Source organism: Thrips palmi, unplaced genomic scaffold, assembly GCF_012932325.1.
Source record: "Thrips palmi isolate BJ-2018 unplaced genomic scaffold, TpBJ-2018v1 HiC_scaffold_3, whole genome shotgun sequence".
Classification (NCBI taxonomy): Eukaryota; Metazoa; Arthropoda; class Insecta; order Thysanoptera; family Thripidae; genus Thrips; species Thrips palmi.
The window spans coordinates 8,982,252-9,006,087 of NW_023144630.1; the positions used below are offsets into that span (position 1 = coordinate 8,982,252).

General features: G+C 42.9%; 3 protein-coding genes across 3 annotated transcripts; all 3 read left to right on the plus strand.

Annotated features, from left to right (window-relative positions):
• Window positions 1-4,448: 4,448 nt before the first annotated feature.
• On the plus strand, window positions 4,449-5,988 carry LOC117648348. Its single transcript, XM_034390841.1, has 3 exons — window positions 4,449-4,601; window positions 5,007-5,279; window positions 5,641-5,988. Exons 1-3 carry the CDS (start codon window positions 4,551-4,553, stop codon window positions 5,893-5,895), a joined length of 579 nt encoding a protein of 192 aa, XP_034246732.1. The 5' UTR covers window positions 4,449-4,550; the 3' UTR covers window positions 5,896-5,988.
• Window positions 5,989-12,494: 6,506 nt separating this feature from the next.
• Window positions 12,495-14,652, plus strand: LOC117647822. Its single transcript, XM_034389791.1, has 4 exons — window positions 12,495-12,510; window positions 12,911-13,183; window positions 13,515-13,736; window positions 14,608-14,652. Exons 2-4 carry the CDS (start codon window positions 12,941-12,943, stop codon window positions 14,650-14,652), a joined length of 510 nt encoding a protein of 169 aa, XP_034245682.1. The 5' UTR covers window positions 12,495-12,510; window positions 12,911-12,940.
• Window positions 14,653-18,441: 3,789 nt separating this feature from the next.
• Window positions 18,442-20,239, plus strand: LOC117648064. The gene is made up of 4 exons (XM_034390230.1): window positions 18,442-19,033; window positions 19,441-19,620; window positions 19,710-19,997; window positions 20,101-20,239. Exons 1-3 carry the CDS (start codon window positions 18,967-18,969, stop codon window positions 19,769-19,771), a joined length of 309 nt encoding a protein of 102 aa, XP_034246121.1. The 5' UTR covers window positions 18,442-18,966; the 3' UTR covers window positions 19,772-19,997; window positions 20,101-20,239.
• The last annotated feature ends 3,597 nt before the right edge of the window (window positions 20,240-23,836 follow it).

A 23,836-nucleotide genomic window follows, 5' to 3' on the forward strand; every position in this document is an offset into this window, starting at 1 on the left:
GAAAATTAAACAAAACACTGGATAAGCTTACAATAATACAGGAAATTCCTTCAAAAACTGGGACATTTTAACGTACCATTTATTTCCCATGAAAAGTGACTGAGCTGATGGAGCTGGCATACACTGTGAGAATAAATGTTGCTAATTCAACGACGAAGTATCTATTGATTTTTATTTACAACATTGCATCATCAGAAGAGAAAAGGGCCATTGTTATTGTTACATAACACGGTAAAGCTGCGGTTGGGTTTCTTTTGGGGCATCAAAATGCACACACCAAATATTTTTGTACACAAGAAAAGGTACAGTTTTGGGAGAGATGATCCTATGTACCAATTGATCCAGGAAGCGGAAGAAGGGAATAACTTGACTTATCCCCAAATTGAGTTTTTATTTATTATTGTGCCTTAGAATGGTTTACATCATTACACCAAATTATTTGACTGAATTCCAAGCAGTTTAGGAGAAAATCCACATGGAACAAGCTAGGGCCCGCCCTTCCGTCGAACCGAGTTGCCAGCTCCGCTTCGCTGCGCCGGCAACTCGGTTCGACAGGGGGCTGGCCCAGCTTGGCCTGCCGGCGGCCTTTTCTCGGGCCTTCGGCCCTCGCGTCAGACCCAACTTGGCCAGTCGAAGGCCCGGGCCTTCGGCCCGCTCGCATCACACACACACACACCGTGAGCGGGTAAAGCAAAGTTATCGATGTACCATCGTGACTTAGGCCCGCCCTTCTATTCACAATATGCAATAGTCCTTACACTTTTTACTCCAACTGTCCTTAGAATATGCCCATTTCATTTGTCTCTTCGCCCTCATTCCGAAAATACCCATATTTGCCATGCTACTGCAACTCCTTGCAATAGAGGCACAGCAGGAGCGCAAAACGAGTCCGTCGCACTTTTTCCCATAACTCATGAAGGCGGGCTCCTGGACCCCCCTTCCGACCCCTCGTTGAAGAGGTCTTGCCCAGACCTATCCAAAACTTAAGTAAAAATTTTCAGTCGGTCGACCCCCTTTTTACAAGATCCTGATGTGACTAATAGACGAAGTCGGGCTCCTGGGCCCCCTTTCCGACCCCTCGTTGAAAAGGTCTTGCTGAGACCAATCGAAATCTGCAATAAAATTTTTTAAGTCGGTCGACCCCCTTTTTTGAAGATCCTGATCTGGCCAACTTGTAAAAGCGGCCGATGGGGTCGGGACCAGGTCCATTCATCTTGTCTCGTCGCCCCGATTCCAAAAATACCCCTATGTGCCCTGCTAGCACCATTCATGGCGGAAATCTCCCTCCCGCTCATGTAAACCATGATGCACCTGCAGCAGCCCTTGTGCGACCCGGATGGGATTTGCACCACCGGATTATTTGTTTGGACGGTACTCCTGAAGTACCCTCCAAATCTGGTTACTCTAGCTCAACTCCTTCCTTGTACACAGACGCCAACAACAACAACAACAACACAACAGACACAAAGGCAAATGCATAGGCCCTCCCCCTATTTTTTGAATAGAAGGGCGGGCCAAAAAGGGTATAACTCAACTTAACCCCTTTTACGGTCTAAATTTCATTGGAAAATGGAGATAACTCAACCTTAGTCTACATGAGTTCGTTTGACAAATTGGCAAAAGGATATAACTCAACTTGTGTTTTTATGAATCTAGTGTAAAAAGAATCAACTCAACTTAAACCCCCCTTGATTTTAAATTTCAATTTGGAAAAAAGAGCTAAGTCCAAAAAATACACCAGAGTAACATACACTTTATACAGACTATTGTTCCACTTGACTTGTCTCCAAATTCCACTTTGTTTAGGAAATATAAGGTGAGCTGACTCTGTTTTCCATTTCAACGGAAAGTGATAAGTCGCAGAAATCCTCTACAAAGTGACCTTACACTTTTGATTTTTTTCCCTAAATTTTACTAATGCTTTTTGAAATTATTAACATCTGCAACATTCATTTGTTTTGTTTTAGTTTTCCCTGCTAACAGTTTTTTGTTTCTCCTGAAAAATTGCCAAAATTGAGTTATCCCCTTCTTCCGCTTCCTGGATCAATTAGTGTGAATAGGTACGAAAAGTTGTACATGGAATACGAATTAAATATTCTTCAATTAATACTCATAAAAAAATCACGGGCACGCCGAAGAGAGTCGAGTCTCTTTCGTGTGCGTACCGTTTCACATTGTTACGGGTTCTAAAGCTTCGTTCTCCCATGGTTCCTTAGTTTTCTCCAACACAAGACCTACCGTAGCATGACTGAAAATTTACAACGCGACTTCGAACAGTCCCATTGATTGACAGTCACTTTTCTTCCAATTGTTTTCATATTTTCGGTGGCCTGTGATAGTCCTCAGAACTCAGGCCATCAATATCAGCATAAGTTTTCAGAATTTCAGCTTTCAGAGGTGCGCGAATTTTGATCAGGATTTCATAGGAATCAGCCTCGGCCATGAAATAAGATCATCTGTCTCTCTGACATTCTGACAAAATTTACACGAGTGCCGCAAATCAACAAACTAAAGAGCAAAGGGGTTCTCAAAACCCTCAGATTCTTATGATGAAATGGTCATCGTAACATACGTTGAAAAATGAAAACATACGTACTGCAATAAAATTCATGCGTAATACGATGGAATTCATGCGTGATACGATGAAGTTCAAGCGTAATACGATGAAATTCATGCGTAATACGATGAAGTCATGCATTCCTTTCGCTGAAAACTAATCATATTACGCATGTGCAAATTTGTGCGTACCTAACGATGAAAAACCATCGTAATACGTAAAAAACGATTATAAGATGATCAGTGTGTACGCCACTGGCTTTTGCAGTCAGTTTCCCCCAAAAGACACTAGTTAAAATTTGTTTCTCTGGCCAGCTTTGTGAAGCAGGAGTCAGGGAATGTATGAATATATGCATTGCAAGTTTTGACGTCAAAGCTTGACTAGACTAAGTACTGTAATCCACCCACGAATTTTTAGGACTTAATTTAGAAACACTTGCCATCGTTAAGATTATGGGGCAAGCGTTCTTAACTTGGCGTCTCGTGATGGGGTTAGCGCAGTAGTTACAGCGTAGGCGGCCGCCACCAGGGCCACGACAAGGAGAAGGGAACGGATCATGTTGCTGCGGTGTCAAGTCGAAGCTGGTGGAGTAGACGGCGTTTGTCTGTATTTAAAGGGAACGGGCATGACGATTTAAAGTGGGCTGTGTGAGCAGTTGGTGTGGTTCGCAGTTCAAGGAATCGGCTGCTTTTCAATGCTCTGACAGTGAGGTAAACAAAAGCGATGCCGTAAACCGCGGCAAGTTAAGACTTACGGCCTAACAGTCTTTAATCATTCTCAAGTTATTCTGGTTTGGATTGCCCGCGCTGGTGCTGACGCCTACAACGCCTCTAATTGTTCCCCTTGTGTAAATAAAAGGGCATTTTCGGTACTCGCGCTTAATGATCCAGGAAGCGGAAGAAGGGAATAATTCGACATATCTCCAAATTCAGTTTTTACCTTATTATTGTGCCTCAGGATGGTTTGCATCATTATACCAAATTGTTTGACCCGATTCCTAACAGTTAAAGAGAAAATCAACATGAAAATTGGATACAACTCAATTTGACCGGTCCAGCCAATCAAGTTCAAGTTTTACGGTCTAAATTTTATCGGAAAGTGAAGGTAACTGAACCGAAGTCCACATAACTCCTTTGCACAAAATGGCAAAAGGAGATAACTCAACTTGTGTATTTATGAATCTTATGTAAAAAGAATCAACTCAACTTAACTCCTCATCACTAGTTGGAAAAAAGAGCCAAAATTTCGGCTTTTACGTGGATTGTTTCGTTGTTTTGATGGGTAGACGTTGTTAATGTAATTAATGAAACTTTAACAGTATGAGTACTAAGTGGTTGAGGTAATATTTACAGTACTGTTTTGATGCAGCATTATCAAAATGACAAGTTTGCCCCTAAAGGTATCCCCCCCCCCCCCGGCCATAACTCCGAAGCACAAGACGTGTTTTGAGGTCCAGAGTTTATAAACAGGACTCGAACCGAACTGGTAACCTCAGCAATAATGGGTTACTCGGTAAGAGAGCAGTCTGGGTGGTTATCCGTTCCGTTCGTGACCTGTTCAACGATTCTGCTGGAGCTCAAAAAGGGTCTACATTTTTGTCCCCCTATGCTGGTCTTCTGGCCCACTGTGCAGTGACGAGGTAAAACACGTGGCGCAAGTGGCTCGATTACCGAGAAAACCCTTTTATTGCCACAAAGAAAACAAGAAGAGCAGTGTGCCAGGCGTTTAGCACCATCGCGCGCATCGCAAACCGACGTAACATGAGATGCCTAACGACTTTGATGCCGTGTCTCAAGTTACCGCGGTCTGCGGCATCGCTTTTGTTTGCCTCCATGTGTGCTCAGGGCGTTCAAATGCCACCACAAGCACGATTCCTTGAAATGGAAACCACGCCAACTGGTAACACATCCCATTCGTAATCGTCGCGCCCGTTTCCTTTAAATACAAATGAATGCCGTCCACTCAATCAGCTTCGACTTGACACCGCAGCAACATGATCCGTTCCCTTCTCCTTGTCGTGGGCCTGGTGGCGGCCGCCTTCGCAGTGAGTACTTTGCTGCAGTTGCCACAAAATCACGATTGAGCTACGTTCTGAATGCTTGCCTCAGAATCTTAACGATAACATGTGAAAATCTAGCCCTCAGAGATTGTCGGTCGATTTATGTAGTTGGTCTAGTTTAGCAGCTTCACAAAGCTGCCTTACAAAACGAATGTTTACCAGTCTCGAGCGAGAAAATGTTTGTGACGTTCTCACATGGTGACTTTCGGTGGGTCATCAATGCAGCTCACGCAACAGCAAGTCACTGCAAAATGTTCATTATTTTGAGCGCCAAAACACTCTTGAAAGATTTTTTCTTCAGTAACATTTTTACTCCTTTTTTGTCTCTATTTGTTAAGATATAATTACGTTGTACCGTTTATTGGACTGGTGTCCCTCCATTTTGAGCAGGACGACTACGCCTTCAACCAGATAGACGAGATGGCCGAGCGCATCGAGGTGTGCCTCAAGCCCGTCAAGAACCGGAGCAGCTTCGACCGCCCCGGCGCCCTGTGCCTGATGGACGCCCGCTGGAGCCTGATGGACGGCGTCGCCCAGGACATGGTGCCCGCTAACGTTTCTTCGTGCCTGAAGGAGAAGAATGTTCCCAACAACACTGTGGCCACCGTCGAGGCGTGCCTCGTGGACTCCATGGCCGTGCCTCTCAAGCCCGCACTCGAAGAGGTGCGTTCGTTGCAACAGCTCTCCACTGGTGACGTCAGGGTTTCAGTGTCACGCCGAACGGTTATTGAGTCAGAACACTGAGAATCCAAACGCTATGAGTATAGCGTCAATTGGTGCAATGCAAAAGCATTGCACATGAAGTGCAATGCCTCCCACTTTCCTATGCATTGGCATAGGGCAGTTTTGGTAAGCATTGCACCTAAGGTGCAATATGGCTGTGGCATTGCACGTGTAGTGCGATATCTCAGCGCATTGCACCATACGTGCTACATTCATAGCGTTTGGAATCTGAGTGAATTTTTAAAATATTGACTATTTGTCGGACGAGACCACTGTGAGTTGATTTGAACGGTATTTGCAGGCCGACTACTCCGCCGAGCAGCGCGACGAGATCAGCAGCCGCATCGAGGTGTGCCTGTCCTCCATCCCCGAGACCCAGTACGCGACTCCCGCCTCGGACTGCCGCAACAACGCCCTGCTCCAGGCGGACGACGGCTACCCCAAGGAGACCCTCGTCGACTTCATCGTGCCCTGCCTCGAGGGCAAGAAGATCTCCGCCGCGGTCGTGGCCCAGGCCCAGACGTGCATCGCCGCGTCCCTTGCACAGCCCCTGTGATTTCCAAAGGGTTTCTCTTATCTGTGACGTGATGCAATTAATTGATGTTATGCAGAGTAAAATTGGTTCCATTCATTTTTGGCCCGCAAAGGATGAGTTTCGATGTGATATCAAGAACCTATATAGCCCCAATCCGACTGACTGTTTCACTGACTCACTGACTCACTCACTCACTCATATAAATGTTTGGGGTCAAGGAGTGGTCGTAGAGACTTGCGGTGTTTTCCATTCAATTCCAAATTTTATGGAAAAATGGAAAAACATCCCAAAAGTTGAAAATTCCTCACAGTTTTCGAGCAAACCCACTCAATCTTAAAAAAGGGGACCGACCGACTGAAAATTTTTATTCGCCCTATCGATAGGTCTAGTCGAGACATTTCCGAAACTGTGCCGTAATCGGGTCCCCGTCACCGGCAACATCCTCAAAATCATCAATGAAGAACCTATATCATCAAGAACCTATATATCAATCAAGAACCTATCTCCTTGGGCAGTAATAGTAGCTTAAATATATATATGGTCTAAAGCAGTTAAATAGACCCCCCAAAAGAAGCAGTACATTTACTTAGAAAATTTGTCTCTGGTCACCACGGACTTACCTAAAATACTTCGGTATGCGCCCCACTTATGCGGGGGACTGGGGGCGGAGCCCCCAGCGAGCGTCGCGAGTAAGATTCATAAAGACACAAGTTGAGTTATCTCCTTTCGCCATTTTGTGCAAAGAAGTTATGTGGACTTCGGTTGAGTTACCTCCATTTTCTGAAAAAATTTAGACCATAAAAGGGGCCAAGTTGAGTTATATCCATTTTTCATGTGGATTTTCTCCTAAACTTTTAGGAATTGGGTCAAACAATTTGGTGTAATGATGCAAACCATCCAGAGGCACAATAATAAGGTAAAAAGTCAATTTGGAGACAAGTCGAGTTATTTTCTTCTTCCGCTTCCTGGATCAAATGTTTTTCGAGCAAAGTCAATGGGTATGGCGTACAGAGCCAACATCTGTTTTGCGATTGGGTATAGTTTTGGTCAAACAGTTCTAAATAAACCGCTTTACGGCGAGCGTGGAAAAGTCCTTTAACCAAAATCCGCCGAGTTTCGGTGCACTCCACAAAAATTGTCCTGTCAACGCCGTTAATTTATTACCAATGTTTGCTGTTATGCAATTCACGGCGTTTGCTGTGAACTAGTTCACGGCGTTCATTGTGATCTCGGTTACAGTGATCACTGTGATCTGGCCACAGTAAACGCCGTGAATTGGAGCCTGATTTGCAGTACTTCGATGCTCAGCGGCGTCAAACTCACAGTGTTTACTGTAGACCAGATCACAGTGAACACCGTGAACAAGATCACAGTGAATCGCGTGAGCAGATCACAGTAAACGCTGTGAGTTGACCTACAGTGAAAACTGGTAATAAATTAACGGCATTGACAGGACATTTTTGGTAGAGTGTGGCGACCCGAGTGGCGCTCCCGAGTGGCGCTGGAGTGGCGACTTCGCGGAATCAGTGGCGACCGACCAGTGCGCGCTCGCCGCTCGGCCGGCGGATTAGGGATCAAGGACTTTTCCGCGCTCCTGGGCGCCCGGCCGGCCGTTCTGCTCTCGCCGTACAGCGATTTATTTAGAACTGTTTAACCAAAACTATACTTATTTTTTGTAAGAGTATAGATTTAAGTTTGTCCACTAACCTAAGGGCAACACTCCACACAACTACGTATTCGTATTAGCAACAATAATACTTAGTATTTTTTAAGTAAGTACGACTAATTTCCTTTGTTAAATTATGTAAAAAAAACCAAAATGTCAGTACAATATTGAATATTTCTTAAGTAGTTCATTAAAGAAATACGTTTTGTGGTTGCAAAAATTGCTTGCATAGGTACTGAAAAAATAAGCAAAAGGTCAGTAACGTGCTGAGAGTGTTGTGTTTGGACGACTGGTCCAAAATCATCGAGGTTGTATGACAGCCTGACGTTGATTCTGTAAAGACCAAAACATCGTATGTCTCAATGTGTAACATTCTGAATTTGAAACCGTTAATGCGAGCGAACGGAGAGCCACATCACGAAACTGAGATCAGATTTGAAGTCCTCAGGAAATTTGCCTACTATTCAACTTGAAAAGCGTACATAGTGAGCTCTACCCGGAGCATGCCTGCAAGTACGCTCTAGCTAGCGCATGCCTGCCAAGCATGCTCTCACGAGTGCATACATGCCGAACAAGAATCAATTGTAAAAGGGATCAAGTCAGCGTAATTCCCCTTAGTTTAAACAACTTAGATGGAAAAAGGAGCTAGGTCCAAAAAAGTAAACGAACTCCCTGTGGTAACATACCGTCTGCACGACATTTCTCAGCAGGAAATTGGGTGTGTTTGACATAACAGGAACCAGCCACAAAATTATGTAAATAATAATAATTATTTTATTGAGCTCCACCGCCTGACGTCCTGTTGCCGTGGCTGTGCTGACCTGTCCCTGAACCGATCGTGCACATCGGTGTTTGTACGGTGTGGATAGATGATTCTCGTATGTAATATGTAATGTGGTAACCAAGATAACACCTTGAAAGGATAAAAGATGGGATTTTCTTTGCTCCATACGTATCATTAAAAGTGAAATTATGTCGTTGTTTTGAACATAATTTTTGGTTTGGTGAGACAGAAAGCTTGTCTGCTGAATCTCTTTCTTGTTTGATTCGTGAGTTAGGTTTTCTAAACCGAGAACTCGTTTTTTATGTCACTTAGCTTTTCAATTCCTACAGCCTGACGTTCAGTTTGCATTGCTTGTTTTATGTTATTGTTTTGATGTCGATAGTACACACACATCTTTCGTTTCACTCACAATCGTAGACCTGTCTCTTTTATTGTCTTAGAAACCATTAAAACATACTAAAAGTACTGAACGCTGTGATTTTTTTAAAGTTTTCCTCAAAGTTGATATAAAGGGTCTTCATATTGTCCTTTTCACGCGCTAAAAACCTTACAAAGTATTTTGAGCATTCATGGTGCAAACCAATTTGCTTTCTTATACGAATATAAAGTTCTTAAATCATTAGGTATTGTCTTTGTGAGCTTCTGTATGCTCAAAATACTTTGATGCAACAAGCTGCTTTTCTATTTAAGGCCTCAAATAGTTTGTAAGGCTTTCCCAGTGCAGATTTTATTGTGTGGCTGGTTCCCGTTATGTACCACAGAAATACGGACTCTATGCAGACCTCAGCTCCTCTTGAATTTTCCCCAAATTCCACCTTGTTTGGGAGAACTAAGTTAACATGGTTCCGTCATCAATGTCAACGTTAAGATTTACATCACAGAAACCGTCTACAGAAGGATGCTTGCGCTTTTGATAATTTTCAGTTATTTCCTAGGCTTCCTCGACAGAAATGCAACTGCATCATTCATCTGATTGCATTAAGTTTACCCTTGCAAACAGTTTTTCGTTTCTCCTGAAAAATGATGAAAATTGAGTTATCCCCTTCTTCCGGTTTATGGATCAAGTATTTTGAGCATTCATAGTACCAAAAACTAAGTTACTTTGTTGCACGAAGAAAAAGTTAGTAAATTACGAAGTAGTTTCTTTAAAGGCTTATGTATGCTCCAAAATACTTTGTTTTAACAAGCTGCTTTTCTTAGCAAGGCCTCAAATGGTTTGTAAGGTTTTCTCAGTGCAGACTTGATTGTGTGGCTGGTTTTAAGGGGGGACCCTGGTGAAACTTTCAAGTAGGCTTCAAAATAATCCCAGAAAGTTGAAACTTTGCTTAATTATTAGGTTCATTATGATGAGTTCCCAAAACAAAATTCAATCCAAAATGTTGAACGGTCTCTGAGAAAAGTGGCTTTTTAGTGTTTATTAGAGCGTTGGGGAAAAATCTTCCTGCGTCTTTCAGTGGGACGGAAAGTCTTGAAATTTTTTTTGGGTTATCCTAAAGATGTATTGAAGAGATTTTAGTGACGGAATTTTCAAATTCAACTTCTGTCCTGAGATATGGGTTTTCAAATTTTAACATTAAAAAAAAGTGATTTTTTTCCCTTTTTTCAAACTTTTAGGTGTGTTTTAAAAAAAGTAGGGCTGATATCAAGATTCCGTCACTAAAATTTGTCGACAAGTCATCAATGAATAGAGTCCATGCAATACGACTCATGTAGGTGTCAACCAGGAACGCAGGAAGTCTTTCTACGACAAAATTTTTTGTCGACTGAGGAAAGCTGTGAAGTTGAGCGTAGAAGCCAACGACAACTGATCTCAATGTTATTTCCATCCAAATGATAAAGAAACTATCCACTTAGCTTAAAGGTGTTCAACCTGTTGAATCTGAAAGCTTCTATGCACGTATTTATCTATAAACTTTAAAAATACCATTTTTGGCAATTTTGGCGATTTTTTCACCAGGGTCCCCCCTTAAAGCAGTTGAGGTTTACGATGAATTTTTTGTCGTCTCCCTTTAAAAAAAGTATCAGGTTAAAACCAAACGTTTAAGGTTTATACCTAATACAGTTGGCTTTACTTTAAATGGTATAGTTGTTCGCTGTTTAAAAATTTATGCAAGTTTCCTCTTTTTTAAAGTTAGCCTCCCTAAAGAGACAAAGTAACCCAAAGTCTGCGACAAGTTTATGTAAACTGACTTGTCGCAAAGGTCCAAAATATTTTGCGCTTACATTTTTTATACTGACATTAAACATTAAAATTGGTCATAAAATGCAAGTTTGTCATGAAGAGGACTACAACTTTACATAGGATTACTCTAAAATTGCTTGTAGTTTAAAAGATGTAAAAAAATTCTTAGTTTTGAATTTTTTTAATTTAAATCTAAATCAAAGTAATTCTGTTAAGTCCTTCATATATCCTTTTAAAAATAAACATAATATTACATGCTAGTAGTATTAAATAACACTTTCGTTGAGTGCAGTTGGAGCAAAACATATTGACTACCGCAAAAATGGACACTTAGTGCATCATCCGCTAGGTGGCGCTAGTGTCGCATCATTTACGTCTTCGAGTTAAAAGTGTTCTTGCAGCCGATCAGAGGAATATTTTTGGATCAAACTCTGTGCAGGGCAAATATTTGAGATGCTATGACTCTACCACAAAAGGATTGACCTCGATAGGTGGAATATTAGGGAAATAACATTGAGTACAACTTTCCTCTCGCGTACGGCTACGGGTCGTCGTTTGGTTAGGCTCCGATCGCTGTGTCCCCAAGTGCATCAGTCCTCGATGTGTAGTACTGTATATTTTATACGAGTGATCATCTCCGAAAGGACGTGACTCCACTCACTAACACCTAAGGTTGAAAACACCTAAGGTGACAACTTGATTACAGGGCTGAGGCTCGAATTTGAATTTTCACTTTTTTTTCGGAAACTGAACCCTCACTACTTTCTTTCTAGTTATTTCAAATGGCTTTTAAGTTGTTCGAAACTAAGGTTGAACTGCAGTTTGACTGCAGTTTAACTAGCACGAGAATGAAGGAGAAACTATAGTTGTTCCAAATAACTGGTAGTTTTTGCATAGTTAAACTGCAGTTTTACTGCAGTTGACTACAGTTTAACTACAATTTTGTTTCTCTTAGAAGTTACTTTTAACTTCTTCATTTTTTAAATTTTTTTCACTTAAAACAATACATTTTACAACAGAAAAACTCCTGTTTTGTCTTATAGTTTTAACTGCAGATCCTTCCACCCGGGTTACTTTTCAAATTTGGTTCTTACTTTTAAGAAGAAAAAGTTTATTACTTTTACTAGCAAAAAGTCTTTGTAAACTGCTTCATAAAAAAGTTTCTTAAAATTAAGATGGATTTTTTTAACAGTGCAACTGATCTCAATGTTATTTCTTTCCAAATGATGAAGGAACTACCCACATAGTTTAAAGGTGTTCAACCTGTTGAATCTGAAACCTTCTATGCACATTTTTATCTATGAACTTTGAAAATACTATTTTTGGCAATTTTGGTCATTTTTTCACCAGGGTCCCCCCTTAACGATTTGTTCGTTTTGATATGGTTCCATTGTATTTCTACGAACTGATCCTATTGGAACGATGATTTATCCGTATTGATAGTAGATGACATTTGTTGTTTGTGAACGGTTCTTTATTCGTTCTCCCTAGAACGACTTAGGGTCGTAAGTTTACGGAACTATTGTTTTCAATTTCTTCGTAACTTTACGATTAATTTTAACAGTGTATGCTGGTCTTCTGGCCTACTGTGCAGTGACGAGGTAAAACACGTGGCGCAAGTGGCTCGATTACCGAGAAAACCCTTTTATTGCCACAAAGAAAACAAGAAGAGCAGTGAGCCAGGCGTTTAGCACCATCGCGCGCATCGCAAACCGACGTAACATGAGATGCCTAACGACTTTGATGCCGTGTCTCAAGTTACCGCGGTCTGCGGCATCGCTTTTGTTTGCCTCCATGTGTGCTCAGGGCGTTCAAATGCCACCACAAGCACGATTCCTTGAAATGGAAACCACGCCAACTGGTAACACATCCCATTCGTAATCGTCGCGCCCGTTTCCTTTAAATACAAATGAATGCCCCACTCAATCAGTTTCGACTTGACCCGCAGCAACATGATCCGTTCCCTTCTCCTTGTCGGGGGCCCTGGTGGCGGCCGCCTTCGCAGTGAGTACTTTGCTGCAGTTGCCACAAAATCACGATTGAGCTACGTTCTGAATGCTTGCCTCAGAATCTTAACGATAACAGGGAAAATCTAGCCCTCAGAGATTGTCGGTCGATTTATGTAGTAGGTCTAGTTTAGCAGCTTCACAAAGCTGCCTTACAAAACGAATGTTTACCAGTCTCGAGCGAGAAAATGTTTGTGACGTTCTCACATAGTGACTTTCGGTGGGTCATCAATGCAGCTCACGCAACAGCAAGTCACTGCAAAATGTTCATTATTTTGAGCGCCAAAACACTCTTGAAAGATTTTTCTTTAGTAACATTTTTACCCCTTTTTTTTCTCTATTTTTAAGATAATTCCGTTGTACCGTTTTTTGGACTGGTGCCCCTTCTTTTTGAGCAGGACGACTACGCCTTCAACCAGATATACGAGATGGCCGAGCGCATCGAGGTGTGCCTCAAGCCCGTCAAGGACCGGAGCAGCTTCGAACTCCCCGCCGGCATGTGCCTGATGGAGACCCGCTGGAGCCTGGTGGGCGGCCTCGCCCAGGACATGGTGCCCGCTGACGTTGCTTCGTGCCTGAAGGAGAGGAATGTTCCCAACGACACTGGGGCCACCGTGGGGGAGTGCCTCGTGGACTCCATGGCCGTGCCTCTCAAGCCCGCACTCGAAGAGGTGCGTTCGTTGCAACAGCTCTCCAGGGGGACGTCGGGGTTTCAGTGTCACGCCGAACGGTTATTCAGTCAGAACACTGAGAATCCAAAATCTATGAGTATAGCGTCAATTGGTGCAATGCCCCACTTTCCTATGCATTGGCATAGGGCAGTTTTGGTAAGCATTGTACCTAAGGTGCAATATGGCTGTGGCATTGCACGTGTAGTGCGATATCTCAGCGCATTGCACCATACGTGCTACATTCATAGCGTTTGGAATCTGAGTGAATTTTTAAAATATTGACTATTTGTCGGACGAGACCACTGTGAGTTGATTTGAACGGCATTTGCAGGCCGACTACTCCGCCGAGCAGCGCGACGAGATCAGCAGCCGCATCGAGGTGTGCCTGTCCTCCATCCCCGAGCCCCCGTACGCGGATCCCGCCTCGGACTGCCGCAACCACGCCCTGGGCCATGCGGACGAGGGCTCCCCCAAGGAGACCCTCGTCGACTTCATCGTGCCCTGCCTCGAGGGCAAGAAGATCTCCGCCGCGGTCGTGGCCCAGGGCCCCGACGTGCATCGCCGCGTCCCTTGCACAGCCCCTGTGATTTCCAAAGGGTTTCTCTTATCTGTGACGTGGCAATTTAAATTTATGTTATGCAGAGTAAAATTGGTTCCATTCATTTTTGGCCCGCAAAGGATGAGTTTCGATGTGATATCAAGAAACCCATATTGCCCCCCAAACCGACTAAATGTTTCACTGACTTTCTGACTGACTCACTCACTCATATAAATGTTTGGGGTCGAGGAGTGGTCGTAGAGGCTTGCGGTTTTTCCATTCGATTCCAAATTTTATGAAAAATTGGAAAAACATCCCAAAAGTTGAAAATTCCTCACAGTTTTCGAGCAAAACCCCCTCAATCTTAAAAAAGGGACCGACCGACTGAAAATTTTTATTCGCCCTATCGATAGGTCTAGTCGAGACATTTCCGAAACTGTGCCGTAATCGGGTCCCCGTCACCGGCAACATCCTCAAAATCATCAATGAAGAACCTATATCATCAAGAACCTATATATCAATCAAGAACCTATCTCCTTGGGCAGTAATAGTAGCTTAAATATATATATGGTCTAAAGCATTAAATGACCCCCCCAAAAAAGCAGTACATTTACTTAGAAAATTTGTCTCTGGTCACCACGGACTTACCTAAAATACTTCGGTATGCGCCCCACTTATGCGGGGGTCTGGAGGCGGAGCCCCCAGCGAGCGTCGCGAGTAAGATTCATAAAGACACAAGTTGAGTTATCTCCTTTCGCCATTTTGTGCAAAGGAGTTATGTGGACTTCGGTTGAGTTACCTCCATGTTCCTAAAAAATTTAGACCATAAAAGGGGCCAAGTTGAGTTATATCCATTTTTCATGTGGATTTTCTCCTAAACTTTTAGGAATTGGGTCAAACAATTTGGTCTAATGATGCAAACCATCCATAGGCACAATAATAAGGTAAAAAGTCAATTTGGAGACAAGTCGAGTTATTTTCTTCTTCCGCTTCCTGGATCAAATGTTTTTCGAGCAAAGTCAAGGGGATGGCGTACAGAGCCAACATCTGTTTTGCGATTGGGTATAGTTTTGGTCAAACAGTTCTAAATAAACCGCTTTACGGCGAGCGTGGAAAAGTCCTTTAACCAAATCCGCCGAGTTTCGGTGCACTCCACAAAAATTGTCCTGTCAACGCCGTTAATTTATTACCAATGTTTGCTGTTATGCAATTCACGGCGTTTGCTGTGAACTAGTTCACGGCGTTCATTGTGATCTCGGTTACAGTGATCACTTTATCTGGCCACAGTAAACGCCGTGAATTGGAGCCTGATTTGCAGTACTTCGATTCAGCGGCGTCAAACTCACAGTGTTTACTGTAGCCAGATCACAGTGAACCCGTGAACAAGATCACAGTGAATCGCGTGAGCAGATCACAGTAAAGCTGTGAGTTGACCTACAGTGAAAACTGGTAAAAATTAACGGCATTGACAAGGACATTTTTGGTAGAGTGTGGCGACCCCAGTGGCGCTCCCGAGTGGCGTGGAGTGGGACTTCGCGGAATCAGTGGCGACCGACCAGTGCGCGCTCGCCGCTCGGCCGGCGGATTAGGGATCAAGGACTTTTCCGCGCTCCTGGGCCCCCGGGCCGGCCGTTCTGCTCTCGCCGTCAGCGATTTATTTAGAACTTTTTTAACCCAAAAACTATACTTATTTTTTGTAAGAGTATATTTTTAAAGTTTGTCCACTAACCAAAGGGGCAACACTCCACAAAACCCTTATTCGTATTAGCAACAATAATACTTAGTATTTTTAAGTAAGTACGACTAATTTCCTTTGTTAAATTATGTAAAAAAAAAAAATGTCGTACAATATTGAATATTTTTTAAGTAGTTCATTAAAAAAATACGTTTTGGGGTTGCAAAAATTGCTTGCATAGGTACTGAAAAAAAAAGCAAAAGGTCAGTAACGTGCTGAGAGTGTTTTTTTTGGACGACTGGTCCAAAATCATCGGGGTTGTTGACAGCCTGACGTTGATTCTGTAAAGACCAAAACAATAATCGTTTCTTAAAGTTGTTTTCATTTAAGAAGAATTTAATGAGGAGTGGGAAAAAAATTGAACGTCTGTACACGTTATGAGATACTCGTAGTAGGGTAGTAGTCGATTTCACTGCCGAAGTTGCTTGGAAGCGTGGTTGAAACCCGGTCTCAAACCCCGGAATTTCCCAGATTACTGCACCGCGACGCTCCCAAACTGTGCCACGAGTGAGCTCTGGGAGGGGGGCCCCTAGGATGTGGATGACTCCATGCCTCTCGGCGGAGACTCCGCTAGGCAGGGGAAGCGCTCATCCAAGGGCCTCCAAACACGTTTGACATGACCAAGAACATAAAAATTGTTCTTTAATACACTGGTAGAAAAGCGTCCAATGATCAAAATTTTCAACTGGCAAGATGAGAATCAAATATAAAAAGTCATAGTAATTTAAATTTTAAGAAACAAATTATTACATTTGATAAACAAACTCAAATTTTGTGAACTCGTTTTTCAATTTTTAAAAAAGTTTCTGAAAGTTACCAATATTTTCATTACTTGTCAGAAATGTTTTTGGGCAATGTATAAAATTTTTTTAAACTTCACAAAACCCTTTTTGAGTTTTTATATCCTTTCAAAAAGTTATTAAAATTAAGATGTCATTATGCATTAAATTTAAGAATTTTTTTAACAGTGTGTCGTTGGCTTTTAAGCTCAACTTCACAGCTTTGCTCAGTCGACAAAAAATTTTGTTGTAGAAAGACTTCCTGCGTTCCTGGTTGACACCTACATGAGTCGTCTTGCATGGACTCTATTCATTGATGACTTATCGACAATTTTAGTGACGGAATCTTGATATCAGCCCTATTTTTTTCAACACACACCTAAAAGTTTCAAAAAAAGGAAAAAAATTAAATTTTTTTCAATGTTAAATTTGAAATTGATATCTCAGGACAAAAGGGAAAATTGAAAATTCCGTCACTAAAATCTCTTCTAAACATCTTAAGGATAACCCAAAAAATTTTCAAGACTTTCCGTTCCAATAAAAGACGCAGGAAGATTTTTCCCAACGCTCAAAAAAACCACTAAAAACCCCTTTTCTCAGAGACCGTTCAACTTTTTTGATTGAATTTTGTTTTATGAACTCACCATAATGAACCTAATAATCAAGAAAAGTTTCAACTTTCTGGGATTATTTTATAGCCTACTTGAAAGTTTCACCAGGGTCCCCCCTTAAGAAACGATATGCCTTTAAAAAACAAAATTAATGTCGTTCTTCAACGACATTATCACATGGGAGGGACTCGTTCTTTACAAAGCTAGATTGATGTGCCAGTCGCTGATCGTTACATGAATTGTCCTCTGACGATTTGTAATTTTGCATTTCAACGAACGCTTCCGGTTGGTTCTCCTCTCAGGCAGGGAACATCCATGCATCGCGATATTTCGAATTTACACTAGATTCCGTGAGTCCGTGCCAAAAACCTGTTTTTTCCATGACCAAAACCCTCAGAAGGACACATTTTTTAAAAAAAATGAAACTTTTATTTCGTCTCTCATCTCCAACATAAGACATGCAACACCTCCCAAGAAATTTTCATTAGGAAAAACCGCTAGCAGTTCTGAGACATATATCACGATTAGCGTGAAACGATATTTCTTTATGACCAAATTTTTCTAAAAATTATCCATTGTCATTTGGGAAAATACCCTCCTAGTTTTTTTTTGGGCCCAAAGATCTCTGGTCGTTGTTGTTTGCGTTCCAGTGGCGTTCTATATCAAAAGATGCAAACACTTGAAAAGGGGTTATTTTTCACATAATGCACTAAAAACGTCTCTCTTTCATGCTCATTTTCTCAGTATTTCTCATTGCAAGCAAAAAAAAAATTCATTTACGATCTAGCGACTGGCACTCCCTTTCATTTGATACCACTCTCATTTTCCCACATGCTGTCAGATCTGAGATGAAAGATGTCCCCCAAAAAATCATTTTTGAACACAATACTCGTTCTCTTCACATAGATTTTGTATGTTAGTGAGTGGTGTGTAAAGAACGGTAAAAAAATCGTCTCAGATATTGTTCCTAAAACCGAGAATAATTATTGAAATTTGGGGGTCTTGATTGTAGGGGCTGCTTTGATAGCAACTGAAAGTCACTCTTTCAGTCAAGAAATCAGTCAACCATGCAGTTCATGAAATCATGGAGAAACCCTCACATGAAATCACTTACAGTTTGAAAGCCTCGAGGGGTGATGTGACGGGGGAATGCGGCTAGGGGGAAAAAATTCATCCAAAACCATTCTGATGTTGTGCTGCTTTTCGCCAGGGCGTCCATCTTTTAGTCAGGTAAAAACCTTGTTCACTGTTCACTTCACTGGAAGTTCTGCCACAGAACTTCCGTCCCCAAAATGTGTCATGGCATAATAAACAGCGGTGGGACATCACGTAAGTCACTTAAGTCCAAGTCCAAGTACAAACAACAGTCCTTTAGAACGCGAAGAGAAACGAAGGCCTATCTTCTGAAACTTGTGTCCAAAAATTCAAAAACCCAAATACAAAGTTCGAAAACAAACAACAGTCGAAAGCCGAAAATCACTGATTGAGTGTGAATAATGATTCGGTTTAGTAACCAAAAGGAGCCGGGCAGCGGGGTGAACTGAGCGGCCAAACTGGCACTGGGTTTTTTTCTTGTTCTTGCTATTTTTGACGTCAGTACCGAAAATCCTGTAGGGCCAACAGGCAACAATAAAATCGTAGCGTTCTCTCGCTTTTCCCACAGTAATAAATCGAAGACGTTACAAAAGGTATTTCTCACTCCCATTCAACAGCACATGAAAAATCCCACAAAAAACGAGTACATTTCTGTCAGCTTTGTGAATCTTTTTGATGTAGTGTACAGGAAGATTCGTCGCGGGAGTGTGGTGTGCTTGCAGACGCCGGCAAACCTTTATGTGTAAACAACGTTTGTGGCGAAATATATTGGTAAATAACAGTGTTATAACTCAAATCGACCATTTTTAAAGTGAATTGTGGCTCAAGATGGATATAAATGGTCGTTGGTTCACTACGCCTGAAGAATCAGATATGCTGAGAGGGGAAAATGGAAGTGTTTAGCAGCCCCTAACCTCCACGTTGATGTTTACTCTTCAAGAATTTATATTTTGCTATTAATTGCTAATGGTACGACAACAATAATTGATATTGAGGATTGACATCAGCACCGTGTGGGCCTGTAAATGAAAGCTAACCTCTACCATTTGCGCCGTGCACAATTACTTGTCAGTGAAGAGAACTTGACTCTGGGTAAGGATTATTTTGATAACATAAATATCATTCCAGTGAATATATATATTTATATTTAAATATATAACAGTCAACATAAATAAACATTCCATTAAATGTCAACGCCAATAAAAAAAATTGATATTATTTTCATTCAAAATAAACTATGTCAGGTCCAAAAATAAAACTTAACAGACTCATTGGTGAGAAACCCTCTGAAGTTTTTGACTTTTCTTGTCTGAAGTTCTTCTGTGCTTGTCCTTAATTCTGACGTTCTCGTCTTTAAGCTTGTCCTGCAGAACTTGTTTGACAATATCATTGATAAATTTTGGCTTGTACTCTTCATCATGAAGTAAACAGAAGTTCAGTGACTGGACCTCAGGCAGAGTAGTAACAAATAACTCAATCCGTTTCACGATATGTTTCAGATGATACGAAGGTTTTGCCAGCTTCACTGCGTGTGCAATTGCTTTCACAGCTTCAGCAACTTCTATGGTTGGCAACAGTTTGGATGAATCAGAGATGCTTGATGTCATCGTGTGGTCAAGATGAAGCGGATATTGGGCCTCTGTGTGCAGCCGTCCCTTACAATCCAAGCAGTTGCCAAGGTTGGTCATAATTTTATCAACATATGGTGTTGCAAGTTTGGCACTGGCCATCATGTCCAGTCTGTTTCCATTAACGTCTATGTCATCAGGATCCTCCAGCTCTTCATTGAGATCCAGCCACAGGACCTCCTCCACCACTTGGCTTTGTTGAAGTGCCCTGGCTTCTAGAGACTCCAGCAACTCTTCCATTGAAACAAGGTTAACAGCCTCATCATCACGGCAGTTTTTTCCTTTTGATAAAGCTGTGATGTTTTTGACGAAGGACCTCATAAAGGCTGATGGAATTTCTGCTGCCGAAGGATTTCCGTTGTGCCCAAGATTACCACGAATGCCACAGAAAAGATTTTCCTCACAATCTTGATTGATGTGGCCGACTGGTAAGTACAAATATCCTTCTGATTGAAGATCTTCCCACAGAATTTTGTAACCATTCATGGTTCTTGTCCAATTCTTCATGACCTGTACTTTTGTTGACCCCAGGAATTGCCAATGCTCCATCTCAAACAAAAGCTGGTTCCAAAGTTGGATGTGGGCACTGGATGCAGACAAGGCACATTTAAAATCATCGGGTGCAGGATTTTCTTCATAGATAGTGCCATTAAATGAGTCAAAAAAATTATTTATGAGCTCACAAAATTTTCCAGTCTCCATGGCTTCTGGTGGCAGAATACCTAGTGAGGTGTATGTCATAACACCTGATCCTGTAGTTTTGCTGAACAGCTGTGCAGCCAAATTTACATTCATTTTGTCGAAGCGACCTGGATCAACGTGACGCATGGTAAGTTTCTTGGCCAAACGTACCTCTCTTTCCATATCGTGCAAGATGAAGGCCTTGATAAATTTTATATCAATCAAAGATCCATCAGGACGGAGAAGTAAATAGAGCTGAAGTGCATTACGCAGGCTCTTAAGCATATGGGGAGCATCAACCAATGTTACAATTTTTTTTCCTTTGAGGAAAAAAAACGGTTTCTGAATGAAAGCACCCAGCACCTCCATGGCTGTAATGTTCTTCTGCAACCCATCTGTTATCAGGGCTCGCACATCTGCACCTGCATAAAAAACCGCCTCCATAGACTCCTTGAAAATGCTTGCAAATTCAACACCTGTCATCTTCTTGTCAGTAAAGAAGTAGGCCACTGGAAGTTTCCAAGAACCATATGTGCTCCTGAGCATTGGGACAAGAACCTCTTCTGCTTCTGTTGGTCTTCTCCGTCCATCCCCAATATCAACGAAACCAGCTATTATGTCAAGGCTTTCCAAGAGAGTAAGAAAAGCTCTTATAGACATCTCATCAAAAATCGAGGGGATATGCGCTCTCTGAACCTGTGTACCGACTATTACGCTATTACGCTCTATTACTCCACAAATTAATCGGAATTTAGCTAAAAACGGCCTAAAACACACCAAAATTGATAAAATTTTGACAATGTCGGCTATTACGCGACTATTACGCGTATTATTACGCGTGCTATTACAGATAGAGTGAACCGACTATCACGCGAGTGCATACCCCCTCGTCAAAAATAATACTGCAAATTCTTTCCTGTGGAGACATTTTTTCAAATTTACTTTTCAAAAGATCTAAAAGCAGTGGATTTAATCCAGGCTGTAAATCCAATTTTCTTGTCAGTGCCGTTAATGTTTTCCTTGTTGGCTTGGTGAAAGGCAAGCCTCTGAAGCATTTTGGCCCCCTTTGCCTCATGGTTTCATACTCAGCCAATTCTCCCTTTGTCCATCTGCGGGCTTGGGGCTTACGATTGAAGTTTCTGACCTCAGCCCTTACCAGTTGGTGGAGGCGGGGGTTCATTTGACCTCTTAACAGGAGTCTCCAGGTCGGCCGCCGGCCGTGCCTCCGCGCGGGGAGCCGATGCAGACCGAAATGAAAATCGCGATTTCTCAAAAACGGCTTGGCCAAAAAATTTCAAACTTGGCACAGAGACTGGCAATAGACCAGGCCCGCCTCCGGTCCGGTCAAATCCGGTCCGACATTGCCTGTTTGCCTACTGGCGTGATCGGCTCGAAAAACGGAGACCGCCGTATCTCGGCTCCTGGGCACGATATCGAAAATCGGGCTTTTCAGCGTTGTAGTCCAACTCGTTCCCTGCCGCCTCTCCAAATTTGAAGTCAAAATCCTGAACGGTGTGGCCGTAATTTGGGAAACGCCGAGACGAAAAACGCGACTTTTCGGCGACTGGCGTGGCGGAGGCAGGCTGGAGGCAAGCAAACAGGCCTGATCAAGGGACCGGCCCCCGAAGTGCCCCCGCCGCACCCCCCCCCGCCCCGCCCCCCCTGCACTGCACTGCCAGACTGCCATTGTAATGCCCCCGGCCGTCTGGGGCTCGCGCCTGCCTGGCTGCCGGGGTGCATCCACGTACCTGCTCTAGCAGTGTCTCCGTCGCACTAGCAGTGACGACGGCACAGACGAAGAAAGTAGCTGTCGACGTCTGGGATGGCTATGCGGACGCCCCGGGGCTCCGGCGAGGAGGCGCGGTGCGGTCCCAGCCGATTCCGAGCCAGCCGCGGCAAGGGGGAAAAGTTCATCAGAAATTGGCTGAAAATGGCACGTTTTTCAACATTTGTACCTATATGCGTTTCGAAGCGCGCTGATCTGTTCTATACCCATGAAAATTGTTCGATGATTTATTGTCAAAATTGTCCTAACAATTTCTCGTTTACACGCAACTTCCTAGTTTTTTGAGCTGATTCCGCCACTATCCGTAAAATATCAACTTTCCGAAAATTTCAAAATTTTACTTCCGCTCCTAGTCTCTTTTGTTTGGCCTGAATGGGGCTGGGTTGGGCTGGGCAGGCGGGGCCACATGCCTGGCTCCGACCCTCGAGCAGGTATATTGCCATCGCCACACAAAAGAGACTAGGAGCGGAAGTAAAAATTTTGAAATTTTCGGAAAGTTGATATTTTACGGATAGTGGCGTAATCAGCTCAAAAAACTAGGAAATTGCGTGTAAACCAGGGATCCTTAACTTACCTCATAAGGGCATCATAACGTTATCATAAGAGTTAAAGTTAATACCCTTCACTTCTAACATATTTTCAAAAGGGTAGGTTATTTTTTTTTGTCTCGAATTTGTGTGGATATACTTTTGCAAGTACTTTCATAAGTCCGTACCCTTAACCTTTAGCGAACATTGTCTTATGTTACGTTATGAAAGCAGTGTTAGTTAAATGTTAAGTTAAGTTAAGGATCCCTGGTGTAAACGAGAAATTGCTAGGACAATTTTGACAATAAATCATTGAACAATTTTCATGGGTATAGAACTGATCAGCGCGCTTCGAAACGCATATTGGTACAAATGTTGAAAACCGTGACATTTTCAGCCAATTTCTGATAAACCCTTTTTGCCTTGCCGCCGGCTGGCCGAATCGGCTGGGACCGCACCGCCCTTTTCGCCGGAACAGGGTGGGTTTGCAAAAACCACCAAACGCACAGGGGTTTGGTTTTCGTCTTTTTCCCCTGTTTTACCTGCCTTTTGCAAAGGGGAAAATTTTCTAGAAGCGGTTAAAGGCTGGGGTTTTTACCCCCAAACCAAAAGGGGGGGCCAGCCCCCACGGCCGGGGCTTACAAGGGAGTCTCAGTGAAATTTAAAGGGCGGGCCGGGGGGGGAGGGGGGCGGGGGAAAAAGGGGCCGGTTTTATGAAAACCGTTTGCCCCCTCCACCTTTTTTGACCCCCCCCGAAAATGGTTTTTTTCGCGTTTTCCCTTTCCCACAAAAAAATTAGGGAAAAATTTTGCTTTCCCAAATTTTTTGGAAAAGGGGCAAAAATTGGAAAAAACAAAAAAGCTGGGGGAAAACCTTTTTTTCCCCCGTACCCAGGAGCCGAGATACGGCGGTCTCCGTTTTTCGAGCCGATCACGCCAGTAGGCAAACAGGCAATGTCGGACCGGATTTGACCGGACCGGAGGCGGGCCTGGTCTATTGCCAGTCTCTGTACCAAGTTTGAAATTTTTTGGGCCAGCCGTTTTCGAGAAATCGCGATTTTCATTTCGGTCTGCATCGGCTCCGCGCGCGGAGGCACGGCCGGCGGCCGACCTGGAGACTCCTGTTAAACACTCCGAAGCATTCTCCACAGGATCCAAGCTCTTGAGGGCTTTTAATTCGGCACATTTCTTGTTGTACTTTGACCTGTAGTTCCTGCCCTCTAATTTATATTTGGAAATACAGGCCAGCAGGTGCACAACCAGGGGCGTTCGTT